We start from the raw sequence: 23,201 nt of genomic DNA on the forward strand, positions 1-23,201 counted from the left end.
AGGACAAGGCCGTGGGCCGTGAGAGAGCGGCACGAGGCCGGTGGCGTGATTACTGATGAGCGACACCTGCGCGACGCACCGGTCTCCGCACCGGAGGAGCGGAAGCATAAAGGAGGAGCGACGACAGTGAAAAGCGAGAGAGTTCCTCCCACTGTTGTCGCTCCTCCTTTATGCTTCCGCTCCTCCGTGAGAGATACGAGACCGGTGCGTCGCGCAGGTGTCGCTCATCAGTAATCACACCACCGGCCTCGTGATGCTCTCTCACGGCCCTCGGCCTCGTCCTGCTCGCCACATAACACATTTGCATTCTTATCAGTTCTTGCTTTCCCTGAGAATCAAACCCGTGACCGTGGCGTTGCAAGCACCAACGCTCTACTGTTTGAGCTACAGGAAAGGTAGCTCTCAAAATCTCACATTAAATAGCATGACCTTGTATCTGACGTTCTTCCACAGTCTACAGTCTTGCACATCTGTTGGTTTACTTATAGCTCTCCCTTGAGGACCTGAAAGAACCAGCTATTGGAGGTTTAATGTGCATGGCCAGATTGGTATTTTAACCCTTGAACCTTGCATTTAAGTTGTACCATTTTGAACCGCAAATGTTATTTCATCTCATGTCAACTGCTGTCAAGATAAGCTTAAAAACTGGGTAAAATAGATTAGACTGATTCAGGTTAGAGTACATTAAAACATTTCATATATTCCTTCTAGGGGTTGCTTGAAAAAGGCTAAAATATGAACACATTTTCTTCATTCCTTGAATAGACTTTTACCGTAATCTTCTCTGTTTCTATCACAGTTCCCCCATCTCCCATTGCTCCGCCCCAGCTGTTGAGAGCAGGCTCCACGTATTTGATCATTCAACTAAACACCAACTCCATCCTGGGCGATGGCCCTATCATCCGTCGGGAAATCGAATATCGGGCCAGCCAGGCACCCTGGTCGGAGATCCTTGGAGTTAACATGGTTACATATAAGCTCTGGCACCTGGATCCAGATACGGAGTACCATATCAGTGTGCTGCTCACTCGGCCGGGTGAGGGTGGGACCGGGCCATCTGGACCACCCCTCATCAGCAGAACCAAGTGTGCAGGTGAGTGACTGGAGAACTTCACTTTCATTACAAAGTCTATTGAAAATAGATTATTTTAATGTTGGAAGACTGTGATGTGAAATGTGATGATCTCATTTCACTGTGATGAGAAATTAATTAAAATATCTAACTCTTTCCCCTTTCTAAGCTTTCCATTTAATCTTGTTATGTAGGGTAAAAAACAGCTCTCTATATATTTACAAACTAGTGGTCAAAACTTTGGAATAATAAAGGTTTTTTTTTATGTTTTTTTTAAAAGAAGTCTCACATGATCCTTCACAAATCATTCTAATACTCTTATTCGGTGCTCAAGAAACAGTTTAAAACAGGTGTTGCTCAATATTTTTGTAGAAAAAAAAATGTTAAAAAAGTGTATTATTAAAACTATTATAATTATTAAAATGACTACATTTCAAATAAATATTGTTCCTTTTCCTCACTCCATCTTGCTTGTTTATGAATCACAGACTTTATTCAAAGATATTAAGCTAATTATTAAGCAGCAAAAATCGTAATTATTCCAAACTTTTGATTGACACTACCAGTATATTCTCCCGCTTAAATTTTCTCATAATTTTCCATTAAAAACCCATATTGATCAACCACTAATGGAACAGCATGTGAATTTGAAAATTGTTTAATGCCAGTTCGTAAAAATTATATCCAACGTACTTTTTGAAAAAGTGGATGATTAATTTAAATTTAAATGTTCTGAACCGAAACTGCGGGCATCTCTCCTGTGGCGCCTTCTTGTGCCTGTCAAAACAAACAGCAAGGGGTGCGATAATGCATGGTTCTACCTGCAAATGAGAGTCTCTGCCACGTCCAGCTGTTTCAGAACTGGAAAGGATGTGATTAGGAAGATTGATCCTGTTTTTATCCGAAAGGAAAAGAGTGAAAATGCAGGTTGAGGATTCGCCCCTGGACCTGGTCAGCGTGGCAATGGTCACCATTTTACATCACATCGTCTTCTAAACACACACACGTTATCACACAAATCATCGCCTTCCTTTTTAAATGACACATCACAATCATTCCCACCTTGTTCTGGAAACCAGACACCTACCATTCATCAGCCAGCAAGACAAAGAGAGGCAGCCAGGTGAAACACGGAGAGCAGAAGAGCATGACAACACAGGAGACTTCAGAATGGCATAGCAGGGAGAAAAAGACATCAGCAGATAAGACAGAGTCGGAGCGAGAAAGATTCGTCTGTGAATTACTTGGAGACGCGTTTTAGTCTTAAACAGCTTTTGTCTCTAAAAGGAAGGCGGAGAAAAATGAGGAGCAGACATTCCCGCTAAATATTTCCAACTGTTTCCATTTTCTCTTCCACATTAAGTCTAGATTGAAATTCTTCTTTAAATGGAGTATTTGCATCATATTCCCTGTGGTGCCTCGCTGCACATGAATATTGGGGCTGTTTAAGCTGCTGTCATATTTGCTGAACTGTTGAAGATGTAATTTTGACTCAATAGAAGCACATCAGTGGGATTGGAAGTAAAATGAGGTTTTCCATACTCCGTTCGTGCTCAAATCTCCTGTGTATTCTGCCGTCAACTAAATAGAAGTCGAAGATATAATTGAGTGCTTGGAGAAGTGCGCTAGTGGGAACGCCATGTTGTGTCAGAGGCTATGAAGTTTGATTTGTTTGACAGCGCTTGCTCACATACACTGATGACTTGTTAATCATGGTTAAAAGAGGGTTAGCATCTACAGTCATGTGACTCGATATTCTGATTAGTCTCCAGGGAACTCAGTCTCAAAAGAATATTAGCTGCTGCTACAAGACAAGATCTTTGTTTTGCAACATCATCTTCAACAGTTTATATTTGAAACCGATCCATTCACTGAATTTGATGAAGGATTTATAGTTCTTTACCTAACGCATTAGCTTCGCCTGTCAAGTGTACAATGAAATTTTATTCCTCAGAGGTGTACTCATGAGACTTGATGGAGCTCTCAGGTATGTTTTACTTGAAGGGATTGTTCATCCATAAATTTAAATTCTTCTGCTGAAACATGGCAGTTGAAATATTATTAAAAAATTCTTCTTTTGTTTTGCAGAATACATTTATACAGATTTGGAATGACATGAGGAGTGTAAATGATGACAGAATTGAAGAGTCTTTTTAAGTATAAAATATTAGTTGTCTCTTTTAAAAGTTTAATGGCAGCATGAAATGAAAATTCGCTATTATTTATTCTTTAAATGCATGTTATATGTGTTATTGTGAACAATTCATCCATGCAAGAGTTTTGACCTCGTAATGTCAAAATGTCATAACTGGACTTTTCAGGGAAAAGATCTCTGGTGACATATGCAGGACTTTTCTAATCATTTAGTCCACTTAAACCCTGTCCCTGCAATCTCACATTTGTCTGAATCTTCAACATCCACATCACAAAATTCAATCAACAACTGATGCATGGAACCAAGACCCGCTCTTCATTTTTTTCTTTTTAGATAATGCGTTACACTTGTTTGTACCTCACAATACAGAAGAAAGTATTTGTCACTACCTCCATTTCATTGTGACTTTATAGTTATAAAATAGTTATGATAGCATTGTGTATAGATCATTTCATCAAGAAATAGTTGAGGTCATTTTGAAATGTCTGACTTGTGATTGTAGATGTTTTAATCCATCTGACCACAATCTCTTCTTAAACTACAGACATGAGATTGTTTTCTTGTAGTGTCCACTTGCTCTCCATTTAAGCTAACTGGGAGAAATGGTTAAAATATTGACTTTGCTGAGAAAAAAAATCCCACCTAAGCCATTTTAAAATAGTTAGCAGGTCATAACTAGTTGTAAATGCCTGGTTTAAGAAGGTCTCACATATTGGTTCTTAGCTAGTCTCCCATCCTGAATCTGGACCCACTGAAACCCCTTTTAAACCAGCCAACAGGCCAGCCAGTTCAGCTAAAACCAGAAAACTAGCTTAGGCTGGTTTAAAGTCAGCATGAAACAGAATTTGTGATTGTCTTTTCTTCCCTATTATGATGAATATCTGAGTGAAACAGCTGAGACTTGGGCTAGACTTGATTTTGTCCATCAGGAATTGATTGGATCGTTGGATCATTGTGGTTTTCTATTGCGGCGATATCATGTGAGTGACAGGTTGTCCTGCCCTCACACCGAGAAACACATCATCAGAGAAAAGATGTCATTGCAAAAGGGAGGGAAAGTTATTTTGATTAATGATTGAGCCATACGAGGGCACATGAATTGTACATTTTGATTTCATGGTGACTTAAAGATGTTTTTATTCAATAGGGGAAGATTGTCATTTGTTTTTTTCTTACCTATGGGTTGTGACACTTCTCTTTATCTTTAGGCTGGGCTGCTATTATACATCACAAACTCCCACTGGTCACATTTTCTCCCTGATGTTTTTTTTTTGGGGGGGGGGGGGGGTGGATAGAGTCTAGTGTCAGCTCATCTGTCTTCATCCAGCAGGTGAATCCACCTACTCTGTTACAAAGGTGACTTTAATCATCTCCGGCTTCATATGATCTGCTCAAAATGGCCTCCATCCAGGGATGCCATTAACGCCTGTACACAGACCCGATGCTGTCAGTCTTCCCTTTTGATATATTCCTAGCTCGCATCCAACATGATCGTATTAGTTTATTTGTTTGTATGTTTAGGCTCACCTTGTATGGTACCTCACTCTTAGCAGATAATTTTTATTTATTTTTTCAACTGCAAGAACTTTAGATACTTTCACAACCCTGGGTGACTTCTCCTCCAAAAAAAAAAAAATTGGAGGAAAGTGAAATGAATGATGGGATGACTGGGTTGGTTCTGGCTGCAGCTGAAGATTGCATCCTGGTGCGCGGCTCTTGGAAGTGACCTACATAAAAATGATGAAAGCAGGCGCAGTCCTGTGGGCATAGCCAGGGAACTGCTGGACATTTCACAGAACACGGCCAGGTGTGCTTGATGAGGCGTTGTTGTGATTAGGAGCAAGACTTGATGTGAAGGAATGTTCCTTGGAGGAGAGGGAGATTAGAAAGAGGAAAAAGATGGAAGAATGGGACAAACAGTCTGGTTCACAGATGGACCTCCACCTGCCACTGGGTCTCTTTAGGTGTTCCTCGGAGTGAGTTATACTCTGGACTGTAATGACTTAAAGGTACATTGCTCCCAAAAATGCAGATTTTGTCATCATTTACTCTCCCTTGTGTGGTTCCAAACCTGTATGACTTTCTGGTAACACTTTATTTGAAAATGATAGTTACACATTACTACATGTATTTACTTTAGTAATAAAAGTAAATTATGCATAATTACAAGTACTGTAACTAACCCTAACCTTAACTGTAACTATTACATGTAGTAAAATTAATATTACTTTTTTAAGTACGTACAATGTAACTGTGTCACCTTAAAATAAAGTGTAGCCGACTAACTTTCTTCTGCAGAGCACAAAAGAAGATATTTTGAAATATTGTGGCCCTGCAATTATGGTTAATGGGTGTTTTGGACCCCATAGACTTTATTTATTCAGGAACAGTTGAAACATTATTCAAAACATCATCTTTTTTTGATCTGCAGAAGAAAGTTAGTCAAAAATGCAAATTTTCTCATAATTTACTCACCCATTCCAAACCTGTATGAATGACTGTCTTGCATCAAAAAAGGTGATGCTTTGAACAATACTCTTTTTCCATGCAATGAAAGTAGATAGTGGTAAATGGCTGTCAACCCTCAAAAGGCCCAAATTGGCACAAAAAACATTATTTGCTGTATAAGTTTTCTGAATGTTGAAGTCTGAGTTTTGTGTGAGGAACAGACTAAAATTTAGGACACAGAGTTTGAAATCTGTGATTACTGAATATTTTCAGTAAATAATTATTTACATTTCAGTCTGTATGTTCCTATTCAGTCTGCAATTGTATGACTTCAGAAGACTTGGAATATCCTGCATGAGTCATATAGACCCGTTTTATGCCATTTTTATGGTACTTAGTAGTTCCTTCTGCGGCTAGACAACCACTTCTTACTATATACACTGCCATTCATACGTTTGGGATAACTGTTAAAGAAAGAAAGAAATACAGAAAAGACATAATGTTTCAGTAGATTTCTATTTTCAAATAAATGCTGTTCTTTTGAACTTTCTATTTATAAAAGCATCCTGAACAAAAATGTATCATGTTCGAAAATGTATAAAAAATATTTACCTCATGTATCAATATTATCTAGTGTAATGGGACAGAAACCGGTCTTGTTTGGACTTCCAGCTGCCCATGAGGAATTGACATGCTGCCCCAGGCCTCTGGCTGCTCTCTCTGGGTTCGGTCCCATCTCTGATGGGTGCCAAGGAGTGGGCGCTCGAAGCGCTGCTCTTGGCATCCAGACAAAGCCTTCGAACTAGGTTAAGGGAAGTAGGGTGGCACAAAAGGCCCTTTTGGGCTCCTCAAAGAGCACAGTGTAGACTCTTGGATTGTTTTTTAAAGATGGCACAAGCCAACAGCATCCTATTTGTTTGCTTTTAACTAACAATCAATAGTTCCATTAAGACGACCAACACTATTCTGGTCGTATTTCCTGTGGGGTCAAATGGGACCTCTATATTCAATGTGTATTTTTTTTCGGAAAGGAATATCTTTAATTTGTGTCATTTTCAGGTCGACTAAGTGCTTCTCTTGATAAGAAACCCATTCGAACTGGAAGTTAATCTGTATGTAAATCTATGAGTGAAACGAAGTGTAAATCTAAATATAGATCTTAAGGAAAAGGTGTGGCAAAAGCTCTCTGATGTGTGAGATATTTCAGGATTAAAAGAGCTTAATGTCACGAGTGCGATTCTGCAGGAGAAATGCTGAATTAGTATTCTGTGTTCCATACGTGTTCTCCTCTGAGGACTTCAAAAGGAAATACATTTCCTCTAATTCAGCCCCGCTGTCCTTACGGTCTCGGTGCATTAGCTTCCTCACTTTACTCTTAGTAGAAGTAAGCCTAAATCTTAAGAGTATGTCTTCTAAGCATCGGTTCAAGAGGAACAATAAAGACCTTGAGCCATGACTTTACACAGGAAGTGCTCACTTCACATCTCCTTTGTTGTACCTTCCCACTTGGGCCCATTAGTCACCAGGTCCCATTAAAAGAACAAAGAAATACAATACATTATGTGGAGATCTATTTGACAAAAATGCATTGATTGCCTTAATAATGGACCGTGACAAATGCGCTCATTGATAGTGGGGCTGGATGTCCTTGGTTCACCCTCCCTGCTGTCTGCGCTTCTCTGTGAGAAACACTAAGGTTCCTGTGTGCCCTACAGACAGTGGCTTCCTCTGTCTCTTTATATTATATACGCCAAAGGTGGTCGCTGATCTTTCTGCCCTCGGTAAATAAGAAAGTAAGAACACAGATGTGAGGTATGCCAAAAATAGTTGGCCTAATGCAACGACCTTGCACTAACGGTAACTGGCAGAACTGAATGTCCTTGAACGGGGCTCATGGCCCCTGGACGGTGTGTAGGCAGATACTCGATTTGCTTAGCGACACAGAGGCAAATGGCGGGAGAGAGAGTACAACCTGCAGCCTGTGGAATTAATTAACGTAATTTGGCATGAGTTGTGTCCTCATTAGCAGGTGGTCCGTCAACCTTTTTTGACCGTGGTTGTGCCTCCTACCTATGGAGGGTGGGGTAGGCGAGAAGTCTTATGACCTGGTGATGTCTCTGTGCAGATTCCCTGCTTTTTTGGCTTATGTTAACAAAATGTTCCACTGTTTTCCTTTCCAATAGAGCCCATGCGGGCGCTGCGTGGTCTTAGAGCCTCGGAGATCCAGTCCCGGCAGCTGACCTTGCAGTGGGAGACGCCGGCCTTCAACCTGACCCGCTGCCACACGTATTCCGTCTCCTTGTGCTACCGTTACACGACCGCAGGGGGCGGCGGTGGGCACAACACCACAGTGAGAGAATGCCTGGCTGTGGAGCACAACACTTCGCGTTTCACCCTCAGAGATCTGCCTCCTTTTCACACCATCCAAATACGCCTGGCACTCGCCAACAGCGAGGGCAAGAAGGAAGGGAAGGAGGTTATGTTTCAAACTGAGGAGGACAGTGAGTAGTGGAGCTTTCAATGAATATTAATCTGTATATATCATTTGTTGTACTTCTGTTGCAGTGACAGCTGCTTTTCAGGAGTGGGGAAGCACAGATGTCTTATGAATGGCAAAATGTCTAACATTGTGTTACAAAATGTGTTATTACTACCACTTCAGACTACCACTAATCAGTAAAATAATTGTACAAGCTCAGAACTGAATTTTTTACAATGTTTACAAATGGCGGTAGGCAAAGTTTGCCAAGTCTTGGCCATTTAAGTCTCACCTAGCCAATATATAGAGAACCAGGCTTCAAGCAAAATAGTGATTGAAAACAATCAATGATCAGAAATTTTCCAGTTAAAGTAAACTGCTAAGGAATCTGTCACTTTTTATTGAAATACTGATAGATAGATAGATGGATGGATGGATGGATGGATAGATTTACTTGTGGAGTCTTCTGAATAAAAATGTTTCTCTTAGATTTGGTCAACATCACAATCATAAAGACATTCCCAAATGGATTTGAAATAAATTTTTAATCATTCTCTTCAGGGAGCTGAGCATGAGCAGGTCAGGGGAGATTTTTATGCCTGTTTCTGCGCTCAATCCGTGTAAAAATTTTGGCTGAAGGACAAAAATAATTTTCTGGGGAAAAATTTGAAACACAAGCATTTCACCCAGACAGGAAGTATGATGAAGTGAGAGAAAAGGAGAGGGAGGAAAGAGAGTGCTCAATTATCAACACTCCTCTGAAGCCTCAATCAGCAATTCTTTTCTTTCAAGGCCTGTCACAAGAAAAAGTGATTGAGTCAGCAATTTTGACTCAATCTGAGTGAGCGTGTTATTTTCGCCACTGGCTATCTCTGCCTCACCAACTATCACCCCGCACACACACACTCTGTGCTCATACCCAAGGGCTAACAAGGATGGCTCAGTGACAGAGCACAAATGTGCTGTAAAAACATCTGCTGAGCTAAGAACGTCATCTGTCTCTCTAGCACCATTTCCACTTCCTCCTCATTCTCTCTTCCAGCGTTTATGTTTGTTAATGAACCCATGTTAATATTAATCAGCCAAAAAAAGCCGTGTCATCAACTGCAAGTGTTGCCCTTTCTATCTGTCACACAGGCTTTGTATCTCCTGCTGAGAAGTCCAGCTCAGACCAGCATGAATGTCCACGCTGCTCCCGGCTGGTTAAAGCTTGTTTTATGGTGTGGTTGATTGAACAGCGTAACTCCTGCTGTTCATTTGTAAACCTAAACGATGAAGCTAATCAACCAGCATGGCCTTGCTGGTGATTCTGGTTAAGCTAGTTAAAGGGACGGTACACTCATACAATTTTTAATTGTGTCTTCATTTACTCAACCTCATGTCTTTCCAAACTACTACTCTACACGTTGAAAGCTTGTTGGGCTGTCAAGTTCTAAAAGGACAACAACAACAAAAAAAGAATCATGAATGTGATTCATGTTTTTTCAAGCATTCTGAATCCTGATGATAGCTTTGTGTGACGAAAAGAACAAAATGTGTATTATTATGCACTGAAAAGCTATACTGTACAATAGTAATCAAATTTTACTCAAGTATGCTGTGTGAAGATGTCAAAGGAGATTGGTTCTCATTTGTCTTGTAACCAATGAAAATACATCAAATTTGAATATGCAGAAGAGCTCATTTCAGAGCTACAGTAGAAGGCAAAAGTTTCTGAGTAAAGACTGAGATCACACAAAGCTAATATATGGCTTCAGAAGACTTAGGGAATATAGGGCGTGAGTCATCAAGACTATCATTACTATGATATTATTATGGTGCATTATGGTTATTTATTTGCTATTATAGTATTTATTAATATTTTAATCAGCCTAAATAGATGGATGGATGGATGGATGGATGGATGGATGGATGGATGGATGGATGGATGGATGGACAGATAGATAGATAGTTTTTCATCTAATAATTGTTTTATTTTATTTCAGCTTTATTTCAATTAACAAAAACTTCAATTTAATAGCTTTAGTTTTAGTTAACAATAACAACATTGTATGAAAAAGATTCGTGTCAAAAGAAAGTCATACAGGTTTGAAAAGATATGAGGGTGAGTAAATGATTACAGAATTTTACATTTTTGAGCGAACTGTTCCTTTAAGGAACAGTTAAGCCTGATGGGGACCCAAACAATTCAGCATTCAATACACAACATATACTATTCTTTATAGTAGGATTCCCAGAGCCTTAAGCCCCCAGATATACTTCATGGATGATCTCTTTGGTTCCATATCACTTATATTAGTTAGAATGGATGAGTCTATGTAATATGTTAATAACATAAGAGGCCTGCTTTTATAATGACAACGGCTGTAATGAGGATATTAGAGTTGACCTTAGGGGGACTTTAAGTGATTAACCTTCATCCTTTGAGTAAATGCTAGAGAAATTACTTGCCCAACAATATAGGATCCAGAAGGTCTGTATCTTCATTCATAACCATCGGCTTCTTCGGTTTCCCATAGTTCCCGGTGGCATTGCTCCCGAGTCTCTTACCTTCACGCCGCTGGAGGATATGATCTTCCTGAAGTGGGAGGAGCCGGTGGAACCCAACGGCCTCATCACGCAGTATGAGGTATGTGCTTTCTGCTCTTTACCAAACTCATATCCATTTATCTCACGCTGTCTGAATCCTTGGAGATTCGCTCTGATGTGTCAGCATTTTTACCAGGTGAAATATCGATGAACCACAATCCTTGAAAGACAAAACTTCCCACTGTGTGTTAAAATTGGACTGCCAGTTTAAATTATTTATGAACGTGCCCGCTAACACATGATCCTCTGCATGCGATTGCACACAGACCTGACTGACAGTGCGCTGTATTAGTGAGACCTTGGAATGTGAGTGTTTTCCACCCCTGTAAAATTCAGAGTTTCAGTCTAGTTGGCAGGAATGCTGAGTTGTTGGTGGTGTTCTTTCTCAACTCAGTCAGTGACAGACAGAAGTATGTATGAAGTCATGATTTGGACCTGGAACTCTGCATGCTGCCAGAGACACAAGAGCCACCAAGGCCAACCCTGCCTCTAATTGGTCCCTACTGCACCAGCCATCTGTTAGTAAATGACAGAAAGATGCCTCTATCTAAAGTTATATATGCTGTCTCCTACACTTTTTGCCATTTTAGAAGCTTGCTTGTTTAAATTTGTTGCCATGACGTCATCATCGAACAGCGTCATGAACCTCATAGTGCCTGGGGTTAATTGCTTTGCTTGAGGACACATTGATAATTGCTCATGGCTCAGTTCTCGAGGGGATTGAATCAGCAACCCTCCAGTCCCGAGCCTTAACCAACACACCACAATGTTTTATGAATGTGGCTGCTGTGCTGTAGGAGCTTCTGGAACAGTTTTGGAATGATATCAAGAAGTCATTACTGAGGTAGTGTCACGTACAACCCATAGAAGATTGTAGAATAATTTAACTGTAGAAGATTTTTTTATTCAAATGAAGTGTGCTTTGTATATAATAATGATCAACAAATTATCAAAATTAAACGCACTCAAAAAATGAAATAAAAAAGAAAGGCATTTTGCATGATAGTTTGCATGACTTTAAGTTGAGTTTATTTTTTATATTTATTATTTATAATATTTTGTTAAATTAAATGAAAAATTAGAATTAGAATGAATCTAACTGAAAATCTGTCTGCTTGTCTATCCATCCATCCTTCCTTCCTTCCTTCCTTCTCTCCATATCACTGTTTGCATGACTTTTTTAGTTGTTTTTTATTTTTATTATTTTTATTATTTTAAATATCTTGAATTAATTTAAACTAAGAACTTTCCTTCTAACTTACAACTTATATGATTTACAAATTGTTCTATTGCACTGCTGCATGAAGTAAAACAAAAAAAGTGACAATATTTAATTAAATATCTGGTTATTTTGATTATTTACATCTGGGATCGAGGATTTTTTATTTATTTTTTTACAGTGTGTCGTTTTGAAAAATTATTATCATTGTATAATTGTACTCTTAAGATGAATTCTTCAGAACTGCAGCAAATTGAAAGCTTATGACTTTGTCCCAAAAAGAAGGATAGCTAACAATCTAATAAAAGCCCTTAAACTGTTTCTCCATTCTTCCGTTCACTGCACACAGGTTCGGCCTGCTCATTGAAAAGGTGGTGGGCCTCCCACAGCCAGCATCTGTTTCTCTGTTCCTCTGTTCCAGAACATTCTCACACTCTTTCTCTTTCTGGTCACACTGCCTGCCTCAGTGTCACCTTTCTCCTCACCCATGATTCAGGCTCTCAGTCAGTCACTAAAAAGTTGTGAGAATGCCGCTTCTGTCACGCTCCAAAACACACATCTCACCTCAAGAGGAAAAGTTGCTTTTGTTTGTGGAACCGTCAATCGGCTCGGCTATGGGCCGAATCGAGATCATCATGTCTTTTGAATGCCACCTCTGTCCATCAGGCGCCTCCTTTCTTACCATTTGCACTTACTGAGTTATCTCTCATTGATAAGTTGCTTTTCTTTTTTCCCCAGGCCATAGCTACCAAAGTCGCCCCAAGGATGTTTTCTAAAGGGGATTTAAAGGCTTGGCCTATAAAGTGGAGGCAAGGACAGATTTTCAGGCTCAAGGAGCCTGATCTTCTCAGGCATACAGAGAGATGAAGAGGGAAAGAATAAGAGAGAGGCAGAGCCTGGAGAATTCCCTCTCGTTTCTCTCAGATTAGCACATTGTCCACTTTTCTCTGAGCACTGCTGACGAAAGGCTCGCAGGGCGCTGCGTTCTCCCTCAAACCTTCCCCCACTGCTCTCATCCATGCCTCTTATCTTAAAAGAGGCCTGGTACAGGTGCAGCAAATGTTTCTTAAGTCCCAGAAGCCCACTGCAATGTGAAAAAGCAGGCATTAGGCAGCTAAGACACTAATGCTCTGCATGCTGCATGCTATCAGAAAGTTTGTTGGACCCTTGCATTCCATGGTGAGCATTGATTATAGTGTAGCATGTACTGTACTGATAGTACAGTATAGTACTGATTATAGTGCAACAAATGTTCTTTATGTTTTTACTGATAAAATTGTATTTGAATTAAATTGGAAGTTAAATTAAAAGTTATATTAAAGTCCATCCATCCAATAGTTCCAATTAACCTTTAAACCTTTAAACGTAGTTGAATTTCATTGAATTTCCATTAGATTTTTTTTGCAACTATCCATCCTGTTTGATATGTGTATGTGTGTGTGTATATATATATATATATATATACACACACACACACACACACACACACACACACACACATATATATATATATATATGTGTGTGTGTGTTTGTATATATTTGTGTGTGTGTGTATATATATATATATATGTATGTATGTGTATATATATATATATGTGTATATATATATATATATATATATATATATGTGTATATGTATATATGTATCTCTTCTTTTTTTTCACCATTTTGACTTTGTTGTGTGTCGACTGGAACAGAGTATTTGAGTGCTGTGATAATATGGTACCATCACGATTATTTTTTGCCGTGAAGATGATAGTCTTACATGCCCACTAGCTTCCCGCTGATATTTATGAGTAGGCTACCACGTATTGTTTATAAAATAAATATTTGATTTCATATATGAATCATTTTCAACCCACTCTGAATATGGATGTCAGGGTTAGCAAACTTTTATAAAACATTGTTTGATCTGAACTACCACACACTGAGTCACTGTTTGTTCAGTTCCAAAACAACAGTGATTTAATGAAAATATGATTTATTTAAAAGGTTTTAATATGTGCAATTACAGATCAGCTACCAGAGCATTGAATCATCAGACCCCGGGATTAACGTTCCAGGCCCGAGGCGCACTGTATCCAAGCTGAGGAACGAGACATACCATATGTTCTCCAACCTGCATCCTGGCACCACCTACCTGATCTCTGTTCGGGCGCGCACCGCCAAAGGCTTCGGCCAAACAGCTCTCACTGAGATCACCACCAACATTTCTGGTGAGGACTGCATATGGTTGTTTTGGGGGGCTTACGTGCAAGACTGTGTGTAAAACAGGGCACATCCACTTCATGTCCGACCCGTCAGTTGGCCCATAGTGAATGTGGTTAAATGTTTTCTGACCATATTTCTACTAATTTCTAGAGCTGCCCCCGACTAAAGATTTTTCAAGTCGACTATTCATTTAAGCCAATAGTCGACTAATCGCACATTTATGAAGTTAATGGGGAGGAGGGGGAATGGTTTGAGTTTCAGGGCTGAGTAATAATAATATATGTAACATTGCTAACATTGGTTCTACATTGCAGAGAAATTCCAAACCATATTATTGAGCCTTTAAAATAAATTAAGCACTCAAACGCACGCATAAAGCTTGCCGCAGTACACCAGCAAAAGTAATGATTATGAATGTGAATGAAAAAACAAAGGAGACTATCTGAACATTTTAATAATTTATTAATAAATAGTGATTTCTGAGTCTATGTCGGCTGCAAAGATGTAGTTTAAGATGCTGACTCGGCATCTCCACAATATAATGGATGTGCCTATAGAGAGAAATGTTTCATACAGATTACATAATCAGATAATATTTGTTTTCGATTTGAAAGGGTTCATTTAAAAGTAGACATTTCAGCATGTCTAGACATACTGCATTTCTCATGTCTGTGAAGCAAGTAGGACTATATTCTGGATTTCGGTTCTTTTTTTTTTTTTTTTTTTTTTTTTTTTTTTACATACTCCAGACTGCGATGGCAGAAAGCACACCCTGTTTGTTTTCTTTATTTTACCAAAGCACAAAATTTCAGTGTTATTGTGAGTGTATACATATTGTGAGTGAAACTTTTCAGTTTCAAACATTGTGTTACTTTTATCTGCATGACACAATTTTTGGTATTTTAAGTTCTTTCCACTGTTCCACACAGGAAAAAATTATTGCGCCATTGGGAACACTTGGATATCTGCCAATAATAGTGCATATTTATCTAGGTGAACATTAGAGTGAGCAGCCATGTGAAGTGGCAAACATTAGACTACTACTTGCATGTTTCAAATGATAAGTCGTACTGTAGTTAGGTCGAGGAATGTTTGGCGAACATTTGGATTTCCTGCCCGACATACATGTACGGTAATTACCACATGGACCAGCCGTGTTACGATCTGTCTGTCACGGACTGCATGACATCGCCACTTCCTGTGGAGTTTTTCCCTCTGCGACTAACCGACTAATTAAAATGTGTTCGACTGTTAGGGGGCAGTGCTTATAATTTCCAAACACACTTCAGGCACACTTATTTTATTGAGTCTTATCCAATTAAACTGTTTTTTTTTTTTATGTTAACGTCACTTAAAATGTAAGTGCTACTGCTGAAATCGAATAATTACTCTGAAAATTGTTTCATCCCCTTCAAGTGGTCATCTTTATAATCTGGTTTCTGAAAGAAAGCATTTTAACATCTGTAAAGTGATTTTAGTTGGCATTCATGAAGCGATTTCACTCGCCTAGGCTATGGTACATGAAAGAAAAAGCTTTATATGTTAAATGCATCACAGTTATGCACATTAGTAAGAAATAGATATGAAACTGGGGTTAATTTAATTGCTTCTATGATGGACGGTCACTGACCTTTGCATCTGTTCATCTGCTGTGAAAAGCAATAAATAACTTCAGATTAAAAACAGGTGCTGCAATTTTTATGTTTGAATGAAAAATCAGAATGTTTCTAAGGAGTTTTTATTTGAAATTGTAAAAATGCAGAAGGTGCTTTAGTTTAGCATAACAGGAGCAGAACACCTCTGCAGTGATGTGAAATGTACGTGTGCGTGCATGCGAGTGTTTCCAGATGAGATCTACAAACTGTTGATTGAAATGCCTCAGATGTTTCAGGAGATGTCTGAGCTTAATACGTGGCAGCGGTTGAATAGACTGGAACAAAGTGAAACAAAAGCAGGTTTCGCAAAAAAGAAAAAAATGCGCAACTCCAGAGTTTCCGGTTCATCATCCTGCGCTTCAGGTGCACTATTGATCTCTGAAGCGTGTTTGTGCGTGTATGCCCATATCGCCGCTTAAGAGCCATTATGTATTCCCGAGTGGAACTGAGGAAGTGATAGTGAAACTGAATAACAGCAGATGCTCAGAACCCAACAGGCCCATCAAGAACATTACACGTTTCCCCTCGCTTCAAAGAGAACTGACATCACTGTCATCCTCACCATTCGAAAAACTAGCCGGCTTACAAAACAGCACCATATGTTGCTGTCAACCAGATTCAGCTGATGCTAAATCAGGATTTCTCAAACCTGGACTGATGCAAAGCGATGGAGATCTTCTGTTTTTTTGGCGGCAGTGCTGAGGCATGATTTGTTGAAGGAGAAACACAATTTCAAATAAGAGGATTTAGTGTGGTGATAGACCTTAATCTGCCAATATTTGGTTGTTTTGAGATTATTGGCATTGGCCCGATAACTCTGTCTGCTTGGCCGATTAACAATCGGGTTGTTTCACTATGCCTCAGGTTCAAAATCTGCCAATGGAAAATTTGATACATTTTTGCTGTTGTAGTGAATTTTGAGTTTTTTTTTTTTTTTTTTTTGCAATTGTGTGCGCATTGTTTTGTTCATCAATTGTATTTATTTATTTATTTATTATTAAGATGATGATGATGATGTCCAAAAGTCTGACACTACTTAGGATTCAGCATAACATTTTGTATGCATATTTAGCTTCATAATATAATCATCAGGTTTTACACAAATTGTGGAGTTCATGCGGTTTGAGTGATGCTAAGAAATAGATTTCAATAGATTTTTTAAAACTAATTGTTATTCTGATAATTTAATTTGTAATGGGAATATACAGTACCTCACTGTATGTTATCCGCATTATTGGTATATATCTGGAAGAAGAATAGAAGCTTTTTAATTATAAATACTACAGCTCATTCAGTTCCAGGACTCTAGGAGTCAAACAGGGACTGGGAACAGAGACAGATGCATTACGCCCTTATTTCTGTGCATTTCAGTATGCAAACTACACTTCAGAGAAAAGTGTTGCGGCATAGACACTTTGATGTTGTTATGTCGATAGAGGCTGTTAGACTAGATGTACTATAGCTTGAAGTTTGTATGTCTGGACAAAAGTACATATATGACCAGTTGTATACTCATATGTATGTAGACCAGCATTATTTTATGCTTATGTGTTTTTATTTTGTGTCTGCAAGTACTCAAATCAATTTTTACTGAAGTTCCCCCTAGTAGCTGCAGTTTTCCCACAGCTTTTAACATCATAATCATAGATTTCACAGATTGTTTGCCTTTGTTCGTCAGCTCTAATTGACTGCTGATATTAAGGAAAACGTTATTGCTCAACACGACCATCTCGGGGGAAGGATGCAGTCCAGACTCAAATCCGTCTAAATGAGTTTCCCCTTTATTTGTCCCACATGCACAGCTTTTAATTACACCCTGAGATCAAGACACGCAGAGGGATGGGTTTGGAGGAGAAAGCGGAGTTCCTATGAAGTGTTGTTGTCGTGAATCAGGGCGGTCTTATATCAGACAACAATGTAGGCGTTGTTTGTGAGGTTCGTTTAATTAAAACGTTTAGCTGGTTGTGTTGGCTTTTAATAATTAGCGTAAACTTCACTTTGCCTCACGTTGAAATGACAGTCAGTATACACAGTGGATTTGGATCCTGAACTATTTCTTTTTGACTTGTGAGCTCTTGAATTATTGTTATTATTTTTAATCACTCTGAAAAACTCAAGTTTACTTCTGAAGAGTTGGTTAAAAAGATTTAGAAAGATATTCTCATATCATTCTGTCTCTTTTTGTTTTCTGTCTCGCTTTGAAGCACCAACATTCGATTACGGAGACATGCCGTCCCCTCTGAGTGAGACAGAAAGCACCATCACAGTCCTGCTGCGTCCAGCACAAGGCCGAGGAGCTCCGGTCAGGTGAGAATGACATCATTTGCCTTAAAGGGATAGTTCACCCAAAAATGATATATGTATATAAATTCAATTGAGGTTCTCAGTATATCCTAAATATGAATCGGCTTCTTTGAAAACAAATGCACATGACCAGAGGGAGAAGATGGAAGGGGGGAGAGTCGCTAACGAGTTTTTACGACAGTGTTGTCAAATATCTATTCCGAAGCTGTAGGGGGACCTCTATAGAGAAACCCGCGAGAAAAAAGTGAGAAAACAGCGAAGAAATTGCCAAAACTGCATAGCGCTGCTATACATATTAGTTAAAATATACATATTAGTTAATCTAATATATATATATTTATATTAACTTGATGTACTAAAATAACAAAAATGAAATCTGAAATTAATAAACTGATAAATATGATAAAAACACACAACAAAATCAATAAAACTTTACCTAAAATTAAAATAAAAGCAGAAAATACAAAAATAAAAACATTTTTTTTTTTTCTTTTTTTACATGAACTATGATGGTATCTCAAGTTCTCAACACTGGTATTTTATTGTTTTGTATGTTCTATTTTAAAGGTGGTATCAGCGATTTCAGGCCCAAACATAAATGATCACATTCATCTAATATTTCGCTAGCTGCACGCCCCATAAGCATGCTGTCAAAAAAACGCGTCTCTCTAGGTAGCCTAGGCTCTGAGATCTGCACACAAAAACAGTTGGTATCAACATCACTCAAAACCCAAACAAATAGTGTTCCAACCAATCATCGACAGGGGCGGGTGTTGTGAGGTTTTGCGCTCGTGCACGGCTGCCTATGACGGCTGCACGCGAAAATCTCACAACACCCGCCCCTGTCGGTGATTGGTTGGAACACTATTTGTTTGGGTTTTGATTATTTGGCCAAACAGACTGAAAACAGCTGTTTTTGTGTGCAGATCTCTGAGCCTAGGCTACCTAGAAAGACGCGGTTTTTTGACAGCATGCTTATGGGGCTTGCAGCTAGCGAAATATTAGATGAATGTGACCATTTATGTTTGGGCCTGAAATCGCTGATACCACCTTTAATATATTTTTATGAATTATAAACTGAAACCCAGATTTATTTATTTTTAAGCAATTATTTATTTGCGGTAATCAACATTAATCCACGAGTGCTGTCAATTGAGCTTAACTTGTATTGAACCCGGAATATTAATTTAGCAATGCATTATTACTATTATTGCTATAGTATTGTCATTAAAACATTGTTGTGTGTGTATGCACAGCACATATCAAGTGATCGTGGAGGAGGAAGCTGGGAGGAAGGTGAAGAGAGAACTGGGTGTTCAAGACTGCTTTCCCATTCCTACATCTCACGGTGAGGCTCAGGCCCGTGGAGCTCCACACTACTACACTGCCGAACTGCCCCCGAGCACCCTGCCTGAAGCCACACCATTTACAGTGGGGGACAACCACACCTATAACGGCTACTGGAACACCCCCCTGGACCCCAGGAAGAATTACCTCATCTACTTCCAGGCCATGAGCAACTTCAGAGGCGTGAGTGTCAGAAACTAGTGGTGTCTCATTCCGATCCCTAGTTCTCAATATTTCCTATATACGAACTGGAGTACTAGCAAGTGCCTTGTTCTACAAAAAGGGTCACTTATACTCAGTTATTTGATTTGATTTGATTTGATTACAAGATTGCTTATTAAAACATCAAATGGTATTTATTTATAAATAAAAGAACAAAATATACATATATTCATAACAATATTATAACTAATATTTGTCCTCTGAAGTCCCCTCTTGGAACGCCCCCTTAAGTTGCATTTAGGAAACTCTTCAGAACTTCAGAATCCAAGAAGATGTTCCACACATCAACCGTAGTGAAACAGTTGTAATCTATTGTTTATTAGCACTTCTGTTTGTCTGTGTCTAAATAAACTCTCTGGAGCGCACAGTACTATCCAACCTCTATTTGTGGACATGATACTTCAGCATTATCTGTGCAAAATACTACGTGTTTGTATTCCGAAAGAGCAAGCACAACAAATGTTTTTCCCTGGATGCATCCATCTTAGTTTTCTGACCTGTGTACTGGAACGCGGTCAACTCGAGTGTGACGTCATTCCCAGATACGACATCCCTCCTCCGGGGTAAATGGAACACAACGCAGCATATTTCTAAGAGCATTTTAGTGGAAATTATGGGACATATTGCCTATTCTCTGGGCAGTGCCCTAACTTTTAAACTAGGGAGCGTTTTGAGACACAATATTGCCTATTCTCTGGGCAGTGCCCTAACTTTTAAACTAGGGAGCGTTTTGAGACACACACTGTTGTTTTTCTGCATCTTGAACATAAATATAATCTTTTTTTGATGGGAATTTCATACCCTGATTTGAAACTTTATTTTTACACACTCCTACAGATTGTTTGCAGTATGCACAGCGGGAGATAAAGTGCAAAACAGGGACCTACAATAAATAGTGAGAAGCACCTGAAGCTAGTAAATCTGCAATTAGCTGGATGTACAAAAACATTATATCATCGCTCGTTCTTACGGGATGTTGTTTTTCTTCCCTTCTCCAACTGTTCAAACCCATAAGATAGTGTGTGTCTCAGTCCCAGTATGAAATTAATAATAGAGTATCAGCACACACCAAGCTTTGGGTGTCCAGGCCTTATTCAAATGGGAAAAAACAGCCCCTGTGCTCCCCGTCCATGCCTAGATAAGAAGATAAACAACAAGGAATATCGTCTTGCTGGCATAAACCATTTCACAGGGATAATTGGGCACAGGTGCAGCTGATCAGAAATAGATCAGCTGGCAGTTTATGTTGTTAGAAATGGCAGGGGCTGGGAGACAGAATGAGCTCGATGGCGCAAGCAAAACAGAGCCTGGAAAACAGCCGGGGAAATGGGAATCTCTGTCTGTTCAAAAATCTATCCGGAAAGGTGCCAAATAAGTTTCTAAATAGGAAAAAAGCATTTGTCGGAAGCAAAACATAGCTCTTGCTTAATAAAGCTTTTGATTAAATCAGATTAGTACTTTTCCAGTGGACGGAAATATAGTTTACTGTCCATGTTCAGTGGTCCTACTGTAATGCAAATATACAGTGCCTTGCGGAAGTATTCATGCCCCTTCATTTTTTTCCCTATATTTTGTCATGTTGCAGCCTTATGCTGAAGGGATATGAATACTTTTGCAATGCACTGTACTTCTGGTCCTGATTCTCTTCAGTTTCGGTCTAATTAATTATTCAAATGAATTAATTATAATCTGTCACAAAACCTTTAATTAATTTTGAACCATTAAGTTTCCGATAAATACGATTAATAAAACTAGAATATAACTGCAGTATAGCAAAACGTTCACTGTTGCTGTACAGGAAATCTGTGAATCATTGTTTTGGATCGAAGAATACATTGGTGTATCATTGTTTTTAGTCTAAACCAGTCAATTCACTAAAGCGAATCAGAAAAATATTACTGTCTAATCAGTAAACTATGCTGTCACACTTTTAGTGAATAGTGAGGTAGTGAATAAAGCAATTTATACAGTAACTGCACAAGTCAACTTCCATCTTGACCATGACAGGAAACTTCTCTGATTTTGCCTTATGGTTTCATGGTTATTAGTTACCTGCCGCACTCAATTATGCACTGTTAAACCTCAGAGCATTTCAAGGTTGCGGGAGTGAAAAATTATTTTTAATGGTCCATTTAGATTTGACACCAGCTAGCAAACCTCATGCTCAAAAAGATGTGGGTGACATTTAGAAGAAGGTTATCACATTGGCTCAGCACCTGGAGGAATGGATGAGCCAGCTTGGCTCATTCCACTCTTCTGAACAGCAATTCAGAGACGCAAAACTTGGACGGACTTTACCTACACTATTACACAGTTGGTTTTTTTTGGCAGCCTTGAAGGAAAATTCCTCTAGATGACCTATAGTACAGACTCAAACTCCCTCCCCGCCGAACCCCTCAGGGCTTCTCACTCTTTACAGACTGAAATGCACCTGTCAGCCAAGCCATTGTGACTCCACCTCCCCTTCGGTTTCTTCCCACTTCAAACCGTACGTCTTGGAAACCGATCGCACGGCTCAGTCTCCTTTGGGCTCTGCTGATTTACTTGACCGACCTTTAGCTAAATATTCATTTTTATTCATCTCTATTTTATGCTGCGATAACTGCCGTAAAGGCTGACAGTCTAAGCTAAAGGGAACGTAGCTCAGGAGACTTAACAAGCATTTAGCACTCCCCTGCTACCAATTTGAACCATTCTGTTTTGTTTTTAGTTTTTTTATCCTGACTGCATATAAACAATGCTAATATACTTTGCTTTGTCTCTTGGTCAACTTTATGGTTGAAAGTGGTTTTCAAAGCTTTTGGCATCTGCACAATAAAGAAAGTCCTCTGCTGCATTTTTTTGGCCGTTATTCTGACAATTAGTCATTAGAGAGCTGTGAATGCTGTCAGGGCTTCATGTAATTGCTTTCAGTGATAAATATATATAAAGATGCTCTTAATAGATCTTTGATTCTCAGCTGTTTATAAAGTGCTGTTTTTCTTCCTTTCTCTTCCTTTATTATTTTTTTTGTCATCCGCTTCCTTAACAGTCCTTAGAGGCAAAACACAAAGATTGTAGCTGCCAAACGCTCTCTTCCACCATACACACAGAAACACTTTTCTCTTTTCCTTTTCTTTTTATGGTATGAAACCCTATAAGACTGACCAGCCACTTTCAATGAGACTTTTTCCCTCTAATTGGCATCTTTTGGTCTCTGTTTTACTTGGATGAATGGCATGAACTGATGCTGATGTTTCTCACTAAAATACTGTACTGTATGCCTAGGTCATATTTATAATTTTATAGTATGTATATAATTTGTTATTGTTATATTATATTAATAATTTAAAACTCATACAGTGTAGAATTGAATGGCATGAACTGATTTTTCAGACTAAAATATGGTCCTATTTCACCCCAAAATAGAAAAAGTATTTCAATAAAAATACATTTTATTATTAATACTTTATATTATTTATTTATTTATAATACATATTTTGTGTGTGTGTGTATATATA

General features: G+C 38.8%; 1 protein-coding gene across 8 annotated transcripts in view; it reads left to right on the plus strand.

Moving 5' to 3' along the window:
• Positions 1-23,201, plus strand: part of ptprub (protein tyrosine phosphatase receptor type Ub) — a 214,193-nt gene that overhangs the window by 138,272 nt on the left and 52,720 nt on the right. For all 8 annotated transcript variants that reach the window (XM_081389782.1, XM_081389784.1, XM_081389785.1 and 5 more), the window contains exons 7-12: positions 800-1,093; positions 7,859-8,176; positions 10,674-10,783; positions 13,977-14,178; positions 18,033-18,135; positions 19,389-19,662. In XM_081389782.1, coding sequence (XP_081245908.1) covers positions 800-1,093; positions 7,859-8,176; positions 10,674-10,783; positions 13,977-14,178; positions 18,033-18,135; positions 19,389-19,662 — 1,301 coding nt within the window. The remainder of the gene's footprint in view (positions 1-799; positions 1,094-7,858; positions 8,177-10,673; positions 10,784-13,976; positions 14,179-18,032; positions 18,136-19,388; positions 19,663-23,201) is intronic.

This window comes from Scardinius erythrophthalmus, assembly GCF_964197995.2.
Source record: "Scardinius erythrophthalmus genome assembly, chromosome: 16".
NCBI lineage: Eukaryota > Metazoa > Chordata > Actinopteri > Cypriniformes > Leuciscidae > Scardinius > Scardinius erythrophthalmus.